Source organism: Hemiscyllium ocellatum, chromosome 30 (genome assembly GCF_020745735.1).
Source record: "Hemiscyllium ocellatum isolate sHemOce1 chromosome 30, sHemOce1.pat.X.cur, whole genome shotgun sequence".
NCBI lineage: Eukaryota > Metazoa > Chordata > Chondrichthyes > Orectolobiformes > Hemiscylliidae > Hemiscyllium > Hemiscyllium ocellatum.
The window spans coordinates 5609754-5626385 of record NC_083430.1 but is presented as its reverse complement, the minus strand read 5'-3'; the positions used below and the strand labels follow the sequence as shown (position 1 = coordinate 5626385).

At 41.0% G+C, this 16632-nt stretch overlaps 1 protein-coding gene across 2 annotated transcripts in view; it reads left to right on the top strand.

Annotated features, from left to right (window-relative positions):
• Positions 1–14404, top strand: part of LOC132829860 (stromal membrane-associated protein 2-like) — a 63685-nt gene extending 49281 nt beyond the window's left edge. For both annotated transcript variants that reach the window (XM_060847247.1, XM_060847246.1), the window contains exons 9-10: positions 7364–7671; positions 10705–14404. In XM_060847247.1, the coding sequence (XP_060703230.1) occupies positions 7364–7671; positions 10705–10839 (443 nt within the window). In that variant the 3' untranslated portion in view covers positions 10840–14404. The remainder of the gene's footprint in view (positions 1–7363; positions 7672–10704) is intronic.
• Positions 14405–16632: the final 2228 nt, after the last annotated feature.

The window sequence follows — 16632 nt, the reverse complement described above, 5'->3', positions numbered from 1 at the left end:
AGTGTTTAAGATGACAGAGTCTACAAGGGGATATAGACAGAAACAAAGAACAGTACAGAAAGAGCAGGCCTTTTGGCCCACTAAGCCTGTGCTAATGCATGATGTTTTTCTAAGCTAAAAATCTTATGCCTCCAAGCAGCCTGATCCCCTTTATTCTCTGCCTCTTCATGTATTTGTCAAGCTGCCTCTTCAGTTCTGCTATTGTATTTGCTGCTGCCACCACCTCTCTGGCAGCACATTGTGATCACTTACCTACCTCTCTGTGTAAAAGAACTTGGCCTCTCACATCTCCTTTGCACTTACCCTTTTATATCTTAAACCTATGTCTCCTAGTAATCGACATTTCTTGCCTTTGACTACTCATGCCTCTCAAACTTTTATAAACTCTATCAGGCCACCCCCTCAACATTCAAGTTAAAACTATCCAAGTTTGCCCGATCTCACCTCATCACTAATATCCTCCAAACTAGGTGACACCCTGGGAAAACCGTTTCTGTACCCTCTCCAGAGCCTCGACACCTTCTGGTGGTGTGGTGACCAGAACTGCACAGAATATTCCAAATGTGGCCAAACTAAAGTTCTATACAGCTGCAAAATAACTTGTCAATTTTGTACTCTATGCCCCAACCGACCTTGTTGACCATCTTATCCTCTTGTGTTGCCACTTTCAGGGAACTGCAGACCTGTACACCTTGATCTCCCTGTATGTTGATTCCATTTACTATGTCCTTTCCTTTTGCATTAGATCTCCCCAAATAGATCACCTTACATTTGTTCACATTAAATTCCATTTGCCATTTCTCCACCCAAGTATCCAGCCTGTCTATATCTTGCTCTATCCTCTAGCAATCCTTCTCACAGCTCCCCCAATTTTTGTGTTGTCCACAAACTTACTAATCAGGTCACCGACATTCTCCTACACACACGCACACGCACACACACGCGCACACAGTGGTGATCCCTGTGGAACATTACTGTCATAGATCTGCAATCTGGAAAACACCCTTCTACCGTTATCGCTGTCTTCTATGACTGAGCCAGTTCTGCATTCACCTTACCAGCTTACCATGGAATCCAAAGGATCCGAAAGAACAGGTTAAGTAAATGAGCAATAATATACCAGATGGAATATAATGTCAGGAAATGTAAATTTTGGCAGGAAGAATATAAAAGCTGAATTCTATTTAAATGGGGAAAGGCTGTAGAAATCTGCAGTCCATGGGGATTTTGCAGGATTAAGTATCGCAAAAAAAGTAGCATATAAGATCAAGTAATAGGGAAAGCAAATGCAATATTGGCCCTTACTTCAAAGGGAATGGAGTAAACCAATAAGAAAAGTTTTCTAAAACTATACAAGATGCTAGTCAGACGACAGCTAGAGTACAGTGAACAGTTTGGGGTCCCTTTGTTGCATTCAACGATATGTTGGCATTGGAGGTAGTCCAGCAAAGGTTTACTGGGTAAATTCGAGGTATGAAGGGATTTTCTTCTCGAGAGATGTCGAGGATGTTGGGCATGTACTCATTGGAGTTTCAAAGAATGAGAGTTAGCCATATTGCAACATTCAAGATTCTTAGGGACCTAAGCACGGTAGGTGTGGGATGGTTGTTTCCAATTGCCTAGGACCAAAGGGTATATTCTTCAAAGAAGGGGTCACCCATTTAAGACCAAGATGAGAAGGAATGTCTTCTGAGTCTAATGAATCTCTGGAATTATTTATCACATCGGGTTGTCAAGGCTGAGATAGGTAGCTAGATTTCAAGGATTATAGGGAAAGGGCAGGAAAGTGGAGTTGAGGATTATCGTCAGCCATGATCTTAGATCGTGGACCAAATACGATGGGCCAAATGGCCAATTTTTGCTGCTCTGTCTTATTGTCTAATGTTCTGTTTTGATTTCACCCTCCATCTCAAGACATTAGTAAGCAAAATTAAAGCTCATGGTATCAGAGATAATGTATTGTTGTGGATAGGGAACGGATTGACAGACAGGAACCAGTGGGTTGAAATGCAAGAGTGTGGCAGCGCCGAGTTGGGTACCACAGGGTTCAGTGCTGGGACCCCGGCTGTTCACAACATGCACTAACAATTTTGCATTTCAACCCACTGGTTCCTGTCTGCCAATCCATTCCCTATCCACATCAATACATTATCTCTGATACCATGAGCTTTAATTTTGCTTACTAATGTCTTGAGATGGAGGGTGAAATCAAAGGAATTGAATGCAATATCTCCAAATTTGCAGGTGACACTAAGTTGGGTGATGGTGTGTGTGGTGAGGAGGATGCTAAGAGGCTGCAGGGTGACCTGGGTGGGCTGGCTGAGTGGGCAGATACTTAGCAAATGCAATATGGATTAGTGTGAGGTTATGCACTTTGGTAGCAAAAAACAGGCAGGCAGATTATTATCTGAATGGTGGCAGTTTAAGGAAAGGTGGTGTGCAACAAGATCTGGGTGTCATGGTGGCACAGGTTGGCACGCAGGTGCAGTTGGTAATGAGGAAAACTAATGGCATAATGGCCTTCATGGTGAGAAAACTTTGAGTATAGGAGTAGGGATGTCTTGCTGCAGTTGTACAAAACGCTTAGTGAAGCAACACCTCATGTTCAGTTTTGATCTCCTATCCTGAGGGAGTCCAGCGAAGGTTCACCAAATGGATTCCTGGGATAACAGGAGTGAGATGTGAAGAAAGATTGGATTGACTGGGATTGTACTCTCTGGAATTTAGAAAAATGCAGGGGAGGGGCAACTCACAGAAACATACAAAATCCTGATGGCACTGGATCAGGAAGTTGCAGGAAGAATGTTGGGGAAGTCCAGAACCATGGGTTGCTGTCTAAAAATAAGGTGTAAGCCATTCAGGACTGAGATGAGGAAGAATTTTTTCACTCAGTTGTGAACCTGTGGAATTCTCTACCACAGAAAGCTGTTGGGACCAGTTTGTTCGATATATTCAAGAGGGAGTTGAATGTGACCCTTGTGGCTACAGGGATCAAGGAGTATGGAGAGAAAGTGGGATTTGAAATTGCATGATCAGCCATGATCATATTAAATGGTTGTGCAGGTTCGAAGGGCCGAATGGCTGACTCTCGCACCTATCTTCTATTTTGCTTTCACCCAACAATGAGGCTGAAATTTCGCACCAGCCTTTCATCCTGTCTCCAGTTCTATGTATTTTCACTTATAATCTTCGCAGAGTGCTTTGTTAACTTGAGCTGTGATAGCATTTAATGGTGTGAATGGCGCAGCCTCCTTAACATCTGTGCTGCATGATGTGTTGTGAGTTGCATTGTGACAGTTTGAGGCCATGTTGATTCAGTGTAGGATTCACGGTGCTAAGTTTTTGTTAGTGAGTCAGGTGGTGATTAGATACAACAGACTGTGCTTCAAAATTCTGTTCCTCCTTGATGCTAAAGGAGATTTATTTAAACTCACAAATGTACAACACAGTTGGCTTGGTTCTTTGAAAACGTGGGTGTGCTTAGTCTCACGTGCCTGCATTTTTCTGTTACCATGTATGTTTTCCACTTCAAGTACTTGTCCAGTTCCCTTTTAAAATTGTTTATGGATTCAGCTTCCAACATCTATCCAGATCAAATGTTTTTGAAGCTAACAACTCGTAAGTGAAAATATGTCTCCTTACCTCCCCTTCTGTAGTCTTTTAAAGTCATTCACTCGCTGAATTGTTAGATCAGATTTTAGAGAGAGAACAGTTAATACACAGCAAGTAAACTCCGAACTTGCAGTTGGTTAAGGACTGTACAGATCTAGACATGGATTGTTTGAACTTGCAAGCAAGTGATGTTCTGATCCCGACACTACAGACGCCGGAAGTGGTTCTCCTAAGCTTATGTATCGTACAAATAAACACTGTCATTTATAATGTACTGTCTTTCCATAATTTTCTTCCCACAGTACATGACACTCCTCTCAGAGAGCACTAACTACCACATTTCCACCAATTTTGACATCCTATGTCTGTGGCTATAAATAACATCATTGCTACTTTACCGACTTTAAGTGTTCTTAATTTATCTTGGGGCATTAGTGTTACTGGCAAGTCTGGCATTTATTGCCCTGGGCAGCTGGTGGTGGGCCTGTCCCTGAACTATAGCTGAAAACAGTTTGTTGCAGATTTCCAGATTGTTTCAGAGGGCACTCAAAAGTCAGCCCTATGTAGGGCAGACTGGAGAGCAGGCTTCCATTCCTCAAGAGCTTCAATGAGCCAGTTAACATTGTTATAAAAATCACTGTGACTTTTATGAAGGCTTTTATTTCTATTTAATTGAATTGAAGAGCTGAGGTGGGTTTTGAAGTCCGATTCAGTAGACTTTGGATCCAGGCCTCTAGGTTACGAATTCATTCCGGTAAACATTACGTTTTCATACCTAATTGAAATTTATAATCTATTAAGGAATTTACACATGGTGAGCTTTCTGATATCAACAGTTCCACTTGTTTTGTTTTTTTTTAAGATATTTTTATTAGAAATTTAATATTTTGACAGATTTACAAAAATAAACAGAACTTTCAAGCACAAACATTAATATAAAAATAGATCTTAAATATATAATCATCAAAATTCAAAGGAATGATACTAAAGAAGAAAGAAAAACAATGAAACTCAGTTAACTACTAATCTAATCCACAATTATCCAGAGTGTATAGTTGAGTCACTTACATCCTTCAAACAAGAGAAAATGTTCTCTAATACACTCATAACAGTATAATAAAAAGGAAACTATTTCCAAACAATAAGAACAAAAAAAAACATGTTTGAATGGAGATCCTCCCCCTTGTTCTCAGGGGGCCTTACTTCCTTTCTAAAGGTCCACCATATCCTCTCCCAAACAGTGTCCCACCCTTGACCCGGGCGCTCCTTAATAGGATTTAGATATAATACCGAGCTAGAGTTAACAGTGAGCGCCCCACCCCCACCCCTCCCCACCCATACCTGAGTATATCTGATGGCATCAATGCCACGTACAAACACACATAACTATAAAATTACAACTCCAGCAGATTACAGTTAAGTATAATAACATAAAATAGCAAGGGAAGACAACCCTGCTCCCAGAAGCAAAAGTAAAGTAGAGTAAAGTATCCACTTCTCCCCACGGAGTGTGGAAGAGGCAAGCCAACATTAATTGTCTCTTACGATTTATTTAAACGAGTCTAAAAGTTCCTTAGCCTCTTCTGGTGATCTAAAATTATACTCGGATCCTTCGTGGTTAAAGCATAACGTCGCTGGGTAGCGTAAGGTGTATTGAATATTTAAGTTCCTTAGACATTTCTTCACCTCATCAAACGCCTTCCTCCTTCGTGCCAAAGCCGGGGAGAAGTCCTGAAATAACATAATCTTGGATCCTTCATGGATCATGGCTTTAGGATCCTTTCCAAGATTTCTGGAGGCATCCAGGAGTATCTGCCTCTCCCTATAACTCTGCAGCCGGAACAGGACCGGGCGTGGGCGCTGGTTTGGGCCAGATCCGCGTACTGCGACCCGGTAGGCCCACTCCACCCTTACCCGGTCAGTTTCAGCCCCCAGGTTTAAAAGCTGGGGCAGCCATCGCTCCAGAAATACTGCTAACTGTCCCTTCCCTTCTTGTTCAGGGAGGCCCAGAAGACGGATATTCTTTCTCCGATTTCTATTATCCAGGTCATCCATGTAGATTTCAAAGGCCCGGACTCTCTGCTCCAGAGCTCGCACCTGTTCTGCAGCTGTTTGAGCTGCAGCCTCGGAGGTCGTGGCCTTTAGCTCCGCCCCCTTCACTCGGCCCTGTAATTCCTCTAGAGCCTGGCTGTGTTTCTGCAGCTTTTCTTCGAATGAGTTCCATCTCTGTCGGGATTCTGCGATGAAATTGACGAGTGTCGTTTCCAGCCTGGCAATCATCTCTTCAAGGCCTGTTTTTACATCAGCTGCAGCCGGAGGAGGAGAGGAGGGTGGGGGAGGGGTCTTTGTTTTCTGAGAGCTGCGGGGTCCCTTTAGTTTACTCATTATCCACTTAATATTAAACTGCTTAAATATAATAGTAAGCAGCTAATTAAGGTTAGAAAATGTTTTTGGGTGGTTTGGTAAGTGTGGTGGGGGTGAGTAACTCACTTTACCCAGGTTTTGGGAAGAGCTCTGTAAACTCAGACTTGCTGAGTCGCCGCCATCTTGGATCTCCCACTTGTTTTGTGATCTTACCTATTCACTATGTTTCAGTCAGTCCAGTTGCCTTGAGCCCAACTGTTCCTGACTGATATTCATATATGAACAGTCCCACCATCATGTTTGCTAAAGATAGCTTTCTTCCACTATCTTGTGTATTTATCAAAGCACCATACCTTTGCAGCACTATCAATTTGTAATCAATACAAGTTAGGAATTAATATGGCATTTGCGAGGCTTTGAAGGTTTTGTGGTTTGACACCATCTGACCTATATGAGGCAACACCAAGTTCTCGTACCTGAAGCTGAGTCCTGGTTTAACCGTTTATCTGAAAACCTCGAGACCAACTGTTTTGTGGTTGTTGGATACAAGGCAGTAAATAGGTTTGTGCAGTTTGAACCACCGATTCTAACTTGGCAAATAGGGTTAAAGTCAAGGTCACAGTGTCTGCTGGTGTTTCAGGGACATTTCCAGTTCTTCTGATTCTGTTGGGAAATCTTTGTCACTTTGCTGAATGAATCCATTAAATAATTCTTAATTTTTAATAATCCATAAAATATTAATTAATTTACTTCCAATTAAGTAATGGTTATTAGTTTCTGTAATGGCTGCACTTAACTATTATCAATCTCATTGTATGTATAAATGTATACACAACATGCCCAGAAGAGAGGAATCAGGCACAAAGCAATCTCCAAGTCACTTGCATTTACCAAAATACATTTCGCTCCACCATCAGTCTGTTGGAAACAACTATTTAACCTGAACAAACCTAAAAGCAATGTTTATCTTTCCCCAGGGACCGGACTGACCTGTAGACTTGCTGAGTTTGGGCTCTTTGTGGTAAAAAAAACTTGGCGTTTAGATTTATTCAGGTTTATTTGGCTGAGCGAAGTTGTTTTTCCAAAAGGCCCAAACTCAGGGTGTTTGGGTCCATTTTCGAAAAGGTCTTCAGTTTTTAATCTCCTTGGTTTTCAGATCTGATCTGTACTGTCTTTCACATGATTTTGCATTTCTATTGTTTTCTATTCAATATGATCTCTAGCATTTGCAGCTTATGCTTCAACTACATTTCATGTTTTTCAAGAGTCTGGAGTTGTCACTTAAATTTGCATTTGTGTTCTTTGCAATCCTGCATAACAGAGGCTAGCACAATGAACCCACTTAAAAAGCAAAGAAATGACTGGTCTCTCTCTCTCTTTTCTACAGGCACAATGTTCATGGCTTCTGCACAGGTGCCCTATGCTCCCTGTCTGCCCTCTGGTTACACCAATTTCCCACCTGTGGGTAGTGCAGTAACACCAGCTGGCGGCATGCTGAGTAATGTAGGGCAGTCAATGGGCATGATGGCCCCAGTGGCAATACCAGGAGGATATGTAGGTGGTGTACAAGCTAGAGTAATGGGCATGCCCAGTGGGGTGATGGCACAACAGGGAGCCTACATGGGTGGATTGGCCATGCCTCAGCCGGTATACGGAGTCCAACAGGCCCAGCAGCTACAATGGAACATCACCCAGGTAAGCAGCATTCCTGCATGCAATTCAATGTCGTAGCACAGTATTCACAGCATTCTCGGGTGTATGGTAACCTGGGCAAACCTGCTACAATAGGCCCCTCAGCATGTTGTTCAAGAGGGAATTGCAACTAAGAGTCAAATATCCATCCGTAATCTATGCTGGGTATAGATATGGATGGATATTGCTTGAAATTCTCTTTCTCTCTAACCTGTTTGTTTCAATGCATGCCACTTTTATATGCTTTGGCCATGGACAAATGGCATCATAATGTGAAGACTTCATGAACTGTCTGCATAGTACCTAGCAATTTCTCTGTGAGTGTGTAGAGTTAGTGGACCATTTTCTAGTTCCAGTATGACAATGACTTGGTGGACCACTTCACAGAGCAGTAATGGGCCAACCACAATTGTGTGGGATATACTGATCAGATCAGACCAGATAAGGGTTGTAAATGTTCTTCCCTAAAGGATGTGATTAAATGGGTTGAGTTTTCATAACAATCCAACAATCTCATGCTCACGTTTACAGATTAATCCATTCAATTTTGAACAATGGACAAGAGAAGGGGGATCTGATTTGGAGTGTACATTGACAGGAGCAGGGAGAGCGACTGACTATTGTACAATAACCATTGTGTGCCACCACCTCCTGGGTGGTTTCCAGCAAGGATCAAGTCATGTTCAGCTCTTGGCAAAGGAACTAGAGGAAGATGAAATTTGTTTTTATGTATTGAGTTATGATGATTCAGAATGAAGTCTTGAAAGGATAGCAGAAACCAATTCAATGACAACTTTATGCAGATTGGATAAATATTTGGATCAAGTATATAAATTTGCAGGTCTTTAGAAATTGAACAGTAAAATGGGACTAATTGCCTTGTTCTTTCAAAAAGCCAACAAGCATGATGGACTAATGGTCTACTGCATTGTAAGATTCTATGACTGAGGAGGCAGAGCTGGCTGAGATTGGCACTTGTATTGTCATGATGCCAGTTAGTGGTACCTCTAGGCAAGTCAGGTCCCAGAATGAAACAAGGCTTGATGGATCATGTGCTTAATTTTTGTTGTTGATTACAGTGGTGGTCAGTCACAGAAATTCACAAAAGGTTGCAGATGTTTAACTCAACGTTCAATACTCAAAAGAAATTATGTAAAAAAGGCAATTTAGAAAGATCATAACATAGACAGCAAACTAACATTTGTTTGTTTCCCCACTATGTACTTTTATAGATAATGAAATCTCAAATATCATTCCTAAGTTGACTCTTTAATTCCTTATTGGATCATCTTGGATCGCCTGTTGGGACAACTGCTTTCCCAACCTGCTGGCATTAATCTCTTTTCAGTTCTCATGGACTGAATCCATTTACAGTAATGATAGCATAGGCACGTTCAACATGAAGATTTGACAAATTAAAGCTCTCCAGCTAAGAAAACTATTCATTGAACTGAGACTTGACTCCCTGTCAGGTGGAAGCTATTTTCCTTTTTGAACTGAACTCCTGAATTGTTGTCAGAATTAAACCTAGTGATTGGACTCTGATCTGTCAGAAACACAGGAGAATAAATGTTAACATGACAGTGGTTCAGCCAGACACTTGGCTGAGTTGCACATCCTCCTGGAAGTTACATTGTTAGTGTACTGTTCCAAATTACTTTCTGACCTCTGTTTTTTAAAAAAAATTGTCTTCACAAAACTAAAACCATGTGCCTGCCTCTATGTTTAAGTTCCAAATTCTGTGATGTTATATATTATTCATCTTCTATCATAATCTTCTGTTGGAAAGATTATACGCTGAGTGCCACATGCACCTCTGTAGAAATCCATTTGTGTCTTTCACTTAAAAAGGAATTTGTATTCAGACCGACTTGAGGAAAAGGCGCTGCTTCTCAAACCCCCTCTGTCAGGATAACTACAAAGGTCAATGGTTTATTCGAAATATGCAAAGCCCCCAGTTTATTGTTTGATGGAATGAGGTTAGCAAAAAACATTTATCAGGTTCCTGCACTCAGCAAGAACTAATGTTTATTACACGAATGAATTCTCACCACAGGTAAACAACTATGAACTATCAAAATATAACTATTAGTTGAAAGCCGTTAACAGTTGTTCATCTGTTGACTGGCACTGATTCCCTTTTAAACCTCTGCACAGTCGGGCAACGTCACAGCATTGACAGTATGGGTGGAGAGGGAAAAATCTGAGAAACACAGTTTAATAGCATCAGACCATTGGGTTCAATCAGATGTTCATTTTGCTTCCCAAGACCTTGTGTTGTTTGATTTGCTTTCACCAGATGCTTTACAGGAGACCCAGGATAGTTGGTACACTCACTACAAAGTCTCTGAGTTACAGGTTAAAGGCAGCAGTTTATAGGAACTGGTGGGAGAAAATAACCACCTTTCTTCAGGCTTCAAATACTTTTACTGCAGAAAAATTGAGAGTCTGTTCTTCCAGAAGGCTGGAGGCTTCTTGCCATTTATTGCTATGGAGGCAATGAAGAGCTGTCCTCAAGCTGATCACTTCCTACATCTACTTCTGATCACATTTACACAAACCAATTAGCGATCTCTTGTCAGTTGCCATTATGCTCTGTATCCACCCTTGTGCTGTGCTGTCTTGTCTCACTTACCCCATAGCTTGCAAAGCAGCAGTGTAAACACAACTCGCAATGTGTTCCAGTAATTTATTTTCAAAAGCGCAGTAATTCGTTCCCAAATCCTTGGTTTTAAAACCGTCCACAATCCAATAAGAAAAATAAAAGGATGCAGTCTTTACAAATGGTCGTCTTTTCCTTTAATGGACCAGCAGCTGGGACCGTTCCATTTCTTGAAGTTCAGCTCCCCATCAAAGATTACACCTGAAATTACCAACTTAATATACATCTGTAACATCAAAATTATATTCCTTCGTGTTGATTTGTTAGCCCTATCTGGTCCAGTTCAGTCTGTCCTTCAGTTCATTTGTATGTCTGGGTAAAGACTGAATGTAAAGATCATACCCAGTGCCTCATTTGACTTTGTTTAATTTCAGATGACTCAGCAGATGGCAGGAATGAATTTCTATGGTGCCAATGGGATGGTGAATTATGGACAATCATCAGTTCCCATGGGAGCGGGAGCAGCTCCAGCAGCTGGGCAATCTCTGGGCACCCAGATGTGGAAATAACTGGACCAGAAGTAAACAAGAAATGACAATCGCTCTGTGTTTCAGAACCATGGCTTCTTCTCTACTTCAGCCAGTTTGCTGTGTGCGATCTCAACTCCATTTTTGCCTGTAGATCCTACACAGACTTGGCGAGAAATTCACCATCAAAACAGCAGCCATCATTACCAAAGTCAATTTTTAAAACCAATATTTTTCTCCCAAAGGTGGATTCTTTGGGAGCGTGTTCCTTCAAACAAAGTGTGGGAGGGGTGTGTGATCTTTGCTCAGTGCAACTTTAGCCACTTGTAATTGTTTAAATCTGTTTGCCATTCAGTTTGTGATCCAATAGTAACACATCCCACCATGCCTTGTTATTAGCGCTGATTTACAATTGATAAGATAGGGCTCTGAGAGAAATGATCAGGAGAGAGCTATTCAGTTTGTGACGAGCATGATGATAATGCAAAGGATAATTATAATTACTCCTGTCTTGTTAATCAGCCTGAACTTTGTTAAACAGGATGCAAATGTATGAACCGAAGCATATATGTGCCTCACATATAACACATGCCTCCTTCAACTGGGTTAAAAACCTTTGATAAACGCACACCTCTTAAAGCTGTCTTATTAGGTTAATTGTTTGGCTGATAACCATTAAGTAACTGGTATTGTTTACAGTAATTTATATAGTGCTGCTACATTAACAGTTCATCTGTTGATTGGCACTGATTCCATATTTAAATTGTAACAGCTAGTTTGGAATTTAGTTACAGATTAGCAAATCTTAGTTGGAGGAATAAGACAGCACACAAGAAATGGAGAACTTTCTTATTCCATAATTTGTGACCAATATTATCTAGCACAAGGTCCAAACGGGTTAGCTAAGACTTGACCCCCTGCCTCTCTGAGGGTGAAATGTCTTGCTCAGTACAAAACCTATCAGCTTACTCATTAGCCAATTAATCTTATCACAGGACTGCTTTTAAACTGCAAACAAAGTTGTTTTTAAGTGGAGCTCAGTGCATTTTTGTGAGAATGTCGAATAATAACAGCGGAAGATCAAGAGTGGAGAGATCTGCCAGTGTTTGAGGTTGGTATTCATGGATTGTGGATACAGGGCTTCAAGGCTAGAATAAGTTGGAGGGGGATAACATTCGCATACTGTCTTGGTCAAATCACTGACTTTGTTAATCTTAGGTCTGTGGTCTATTTTAGCTATTTGCATTTTAGCAGATTGGCCCTTTGGTTGAGGGAAAAGTTTAAATGCACAAAATTGATTCTGTTTCTTCCATCTTGTAGGTGGCTGAAGACAGAGGACTTATGGTGATGTTCTTGGTTGGTACACTGAGCTTGGGTTGACATGCACAGCACATACTTGAATTATCAACACCTGACATTGTGTGTGTGGAAGGGAGGAAGCACAGTGTTCACCGCAGGGTCAACACTTGATTTTCCCTGCAGTCACAAATCTATGTCCCATTCATCTCTCCTGACAATCTCCCTCTCTCAAACTATCTGAGTGTTAGACCACGCGCTAGCACTGATCTCAGTTTAATTGTACAAGAGAAGTAGCTAGTTTGAAAGACTTTGAACAGATACTGTGAAACAACTGGAAGCAGAATATGGGGAATGGCGTGTGAGAAGTAAAGCACCGCACATCTGTGCGATTGTCTGATCACCTTCTGTAGCCAGTTTGAGTGGAGAGTGCCCTTTGATTTCTTGTGTTTGGTTTTTTTTGTGTGTTGGGAAAAGATAGAATTCCTTTTGCACTTGACAGTTACTTTGCTGCTTTAACTAACTTCCAAAAGTGTTAAGGGAGGAATGCTGGGCAGTAAAGAGACCTGATCCACTAAAGCACACCTCATGGGACTTCTCACGAGTTCGCTAATTAGATTTGGGGCAAATGTCACGTTTACAATTTTAGAAATATTGGTTTTTGCTGGGTCATTACACCTGAATAGGGAATTCTAAAAATGTAATATTTTTAACTCTTTGTTTATAGCATACATACCAGAACGTTATGATCTGTAGTTAAAGTTGTAAGTAGATTAGGGCAGTTGTCTAAGGAACTGGTGAACTAAAGCTGGCTGGTGGAGCTCAGCTTTGGATTTTCAATTTTTTTTTACAAAGCTGACTCACTAAGGCAAGTGGAGTGAACCTTTGCAGTCCAGTTAGTCAAACTGTAACAATTTGGAATCTACATAGTCTGTGTTGAGGGTGGCACGGTGGCACAGTGGTTAGCACTGCTGCCTCACAGCGCCAGAGACCCAGGTTCAATTCCTGCCTCAGGCGACTCTCTGTGTGGAGTTTGCACATTCTCCCCGTGTCTGCGTGGGTTTCCTCCCACAATCCAAAAATGTGCAGGTTAGGTGAGTTGGCTATACTAAATTGCCCGTAGTGTTCGGTGAAGGGGTAAATGTAGGGGAATGGGTCTGGGTGGGTTGCGCTTCAGCGGGTTGGTGTGGACTTGTTGGGCCGAAGGGCCTGTTTCCGCACTGTAAGTAATCTAATCTAAAGGATATTAAGTGATTTGAAACACAGCAAAAACTTCCAAATGCATTGGCTTTTGTGATGCAGACCCCATTTAGGTTTGCTCTAAGTCTGAAAAAATTCAGGAAATATTACCCTTACATAATCTGCATTGTTGTTTGGCAATAGTTGAATCATTTAATAACCTAGTACAGAATAATTGGAAACTCAAAACTCAACTGAATTTTGTTTTTCTCTGCTTCTAATTTCTGATGAACTAACATGTAAATATTGGACTCAGGATTTCAGGTCAAAAGGAAATGTAAAATTGGCAAGTATCTGCCATGAAAAATGCCTATACTTTGAGCTGTGAATGAGAATACTGTTTACAGAATGCAATGTTTATCTTGTACTAAAGTAGTATAATTATCAGTTGAATTCTCCCTATAGCATTTCTGCATGTAATTCCCAGCTCTGAGTGGTTGCCTCTGTTTTTGGTACTGTAATTTTGGTGGTAGGTCTTTGGATTTCACAAAAGTCACTGTTTACTATTTCTCATATTGATGTTCTCTCCATTTGGTTTTAGTTGAGCAGTCGGCAGTACTTGTGGAATGTGACGAACTGTGTAATTGTTTGATTTCCCCAATTCCAGAGTAGGTTGCTGTGTGGGGCGTGTGACCTCTGCTCTGTGGGTCTGTTTCTCTCCCTGCTTCATGCTGCATCAAGAGTTGAATCCCTGCCCTCTTTGCCCCTTAGGCTGATAGTGTAGCCTGGACCCCGTTTTCTATGTTCACTGGATTGAGCAGATGGTCTGAGTTCATTCTTCTATCTGGTCATAAAAAGGTGCATTCAAACTGCAGTTACTTCCAAATTCAAAGCCACTTTTATGTAGATGCACGTCTTCTGTGTGTTTGTGTGTGAGAGAAAGCTCACTTTCATAAGTTCTCCCACGTTTTCTCCTTTGAATCAACTGTGTAAATCCTGAGGGAGATTGACTGACAGATATTGGTATTCCCCACAATCTGGATTGAAATGGCATTGATCTAAAAGAGGTTTATGTACTGCCCTGTTAATGACTGAATGTTCACTTGCATCCATGATGAAGTAGAGCAGGGAATTAAAATCCTTGTCTTCTGGGTATTGGTGATGTTCAGGAGAGGTTCTAGATGAAGCTTTAATGTTTGGATGAAACTTTAATGTGTTATTTAGAGATATATGAATATATTAATATAAAGCTGATGTGTGCTATTTTTATGAGGCTTTTTTATATAGAACAAATTCCTGTATATTAACACTGCTGCAAAAAATTAATACCATTTATATATCTTAGGAAGGTCAACTTGTGTGGCCAGTAAAGAGAGATTTTCAATGCACAATTGAGACAGTACTCCAAATAAGTAAAATGGCAATTGTGCTTTAAGCTAAAGAGAGGATAATAGTTATACAGAGCTCAGGGGGTAAAAGGCATTATTTTGTTATAGTTAACTTCGGCACGATGGTTTATACCACACACATCTCACATGGTGGCTGATTAAGGTATGCTGGTTTTTTGGGGGGGCATGTGGCCCTATCCAAAAATACTCACTCGTTTATGTTACTGGAAAATAAAGGGTAACTTTGTGTTAGATTGGAAATTGAAAATTATTTTTAGAATACACAAGTTATGTTTTTTGAACTCTATCCTTTTCTGCTTGCTGTTCTGCGAGTTCCCTGCTCATTGGAAGAATGGTCCAGATACTTGCAGCAATGTTTGTTCCCAGAGTCAGTTCTGTCAGGATGGGTCAGAGATGTTTTTTTTAAAGGCTCATGGGTTGACTGGTTTAAGACCAAGGGACTTGAACTTTGAACTGCTGTGCTGTTTTCGTTTCCAGCCTCCCCATCACTCGGCTGCTAACTACCATTGCCACAGACTGCTTTGTCTGCAATCAATTCTGAACCATTATGAAGCTCAATATTATTCCTGTGCAGTGGCACTCATCCAAAGCCATTTTAATCTTTTGATATTGTTTGTCTACTGAATTGCTTGGGACCAACTCAATATTCAGCGTGAGGCAAAGTGTTACTTTGTGCTCCCCATCACATACACTGATTTAACGGAAAATTTGCATTGCTGTTAGTGCACAATTCCATTCATCATTGTAAGCATGGCCAGCAATGGAATAACCTATCTGTGAATGTTTCCATATTCTGGTTTTCTGCTTCCAGCTCTGTCCTGTACAATATAAATAAATATATTCTCATTGTAATATAAAGCTTGAGGGGAAATGGAAAATAAAGATTTTATTAAAGTTTTACTTTGTATACTGAAAGGAGCTGTGTTTTATTTGAAATGTCTCTCTTGACTCATTCCATGTGTTAGACACTTTCCCATTATTGAAACATTTTTTTCTTTTGTGAGATGAGGGCATCATTGACAAGGCCAGCTTTTGTTGTCCATCCTGAATTGCCCTGAGAACTGAACAGTTTGCTCAGCACGTTGTACTGTTCTGTGAAAGAGTCGACCCTGTGGTTGTGGTTATAGAGTCACATAATGCCATACCAGGTAAGGACAGCAGAGTTCTTTCCTTCAAGGACCCTGGTGAATCAGATGGGTTTTTACCACAATCACTGAGGTGAGCATTCAATTCTAGACTCTCTCTTAAATCATTGGATTGAGCTTCTCCTGGCTGGCACCATAGGATTTGAGCATGTATCCATAAGAACCAGGAACAGGAGTCGGCCTTCTGGCCCTTCAAGCCTTCTCCCCCATTCAGTAAGATCGTGGGTGATCTTTTTCTGCCCTCAGCTCCACTTACCCGTGCTCTCATTATAACCCTTAATTCCTTTAGTATTCAAAAAATTTTCTATCTTAACTTTAAAAACATTTACTAAGGAAACCTCAACCACTTCACTTGATAGGGAATTCCAGATTCACAAACCTCTGGGTGAAGAAGTTCCATCTCAATTCAGTCCAAAATCTGTTCCCCCTAATTTTGAGGCTGTGCCCAGTTCTCCTAGTTCCATCCACCAGTGGAAACAACCTCTTTACATCTATCTTACCTATTCCCTTCATAATTTTCTATGTATGTTTCTACAAGATCTCACTCATTCTTCTAAATTCCAATGAATATAATTTCAGTCTCTCCTCTTAAGTCAACCCCCTCAACTCCAGAATCAACCCAGTGAACCTCCTCTGCACCCTTTGAAGGGTCCCAAGCTGGAAGATCAACCACACGGCATCAATGTCGACTTCACCAATATCCTTATCTTCCCCCACCCCCACAACTCAACCCAGATCCAACCCTCCAATTTGGCTCCACCTTCTTGACCTGTCTTACCTGCCCATCTTCCTTCCCACTTAGCCGC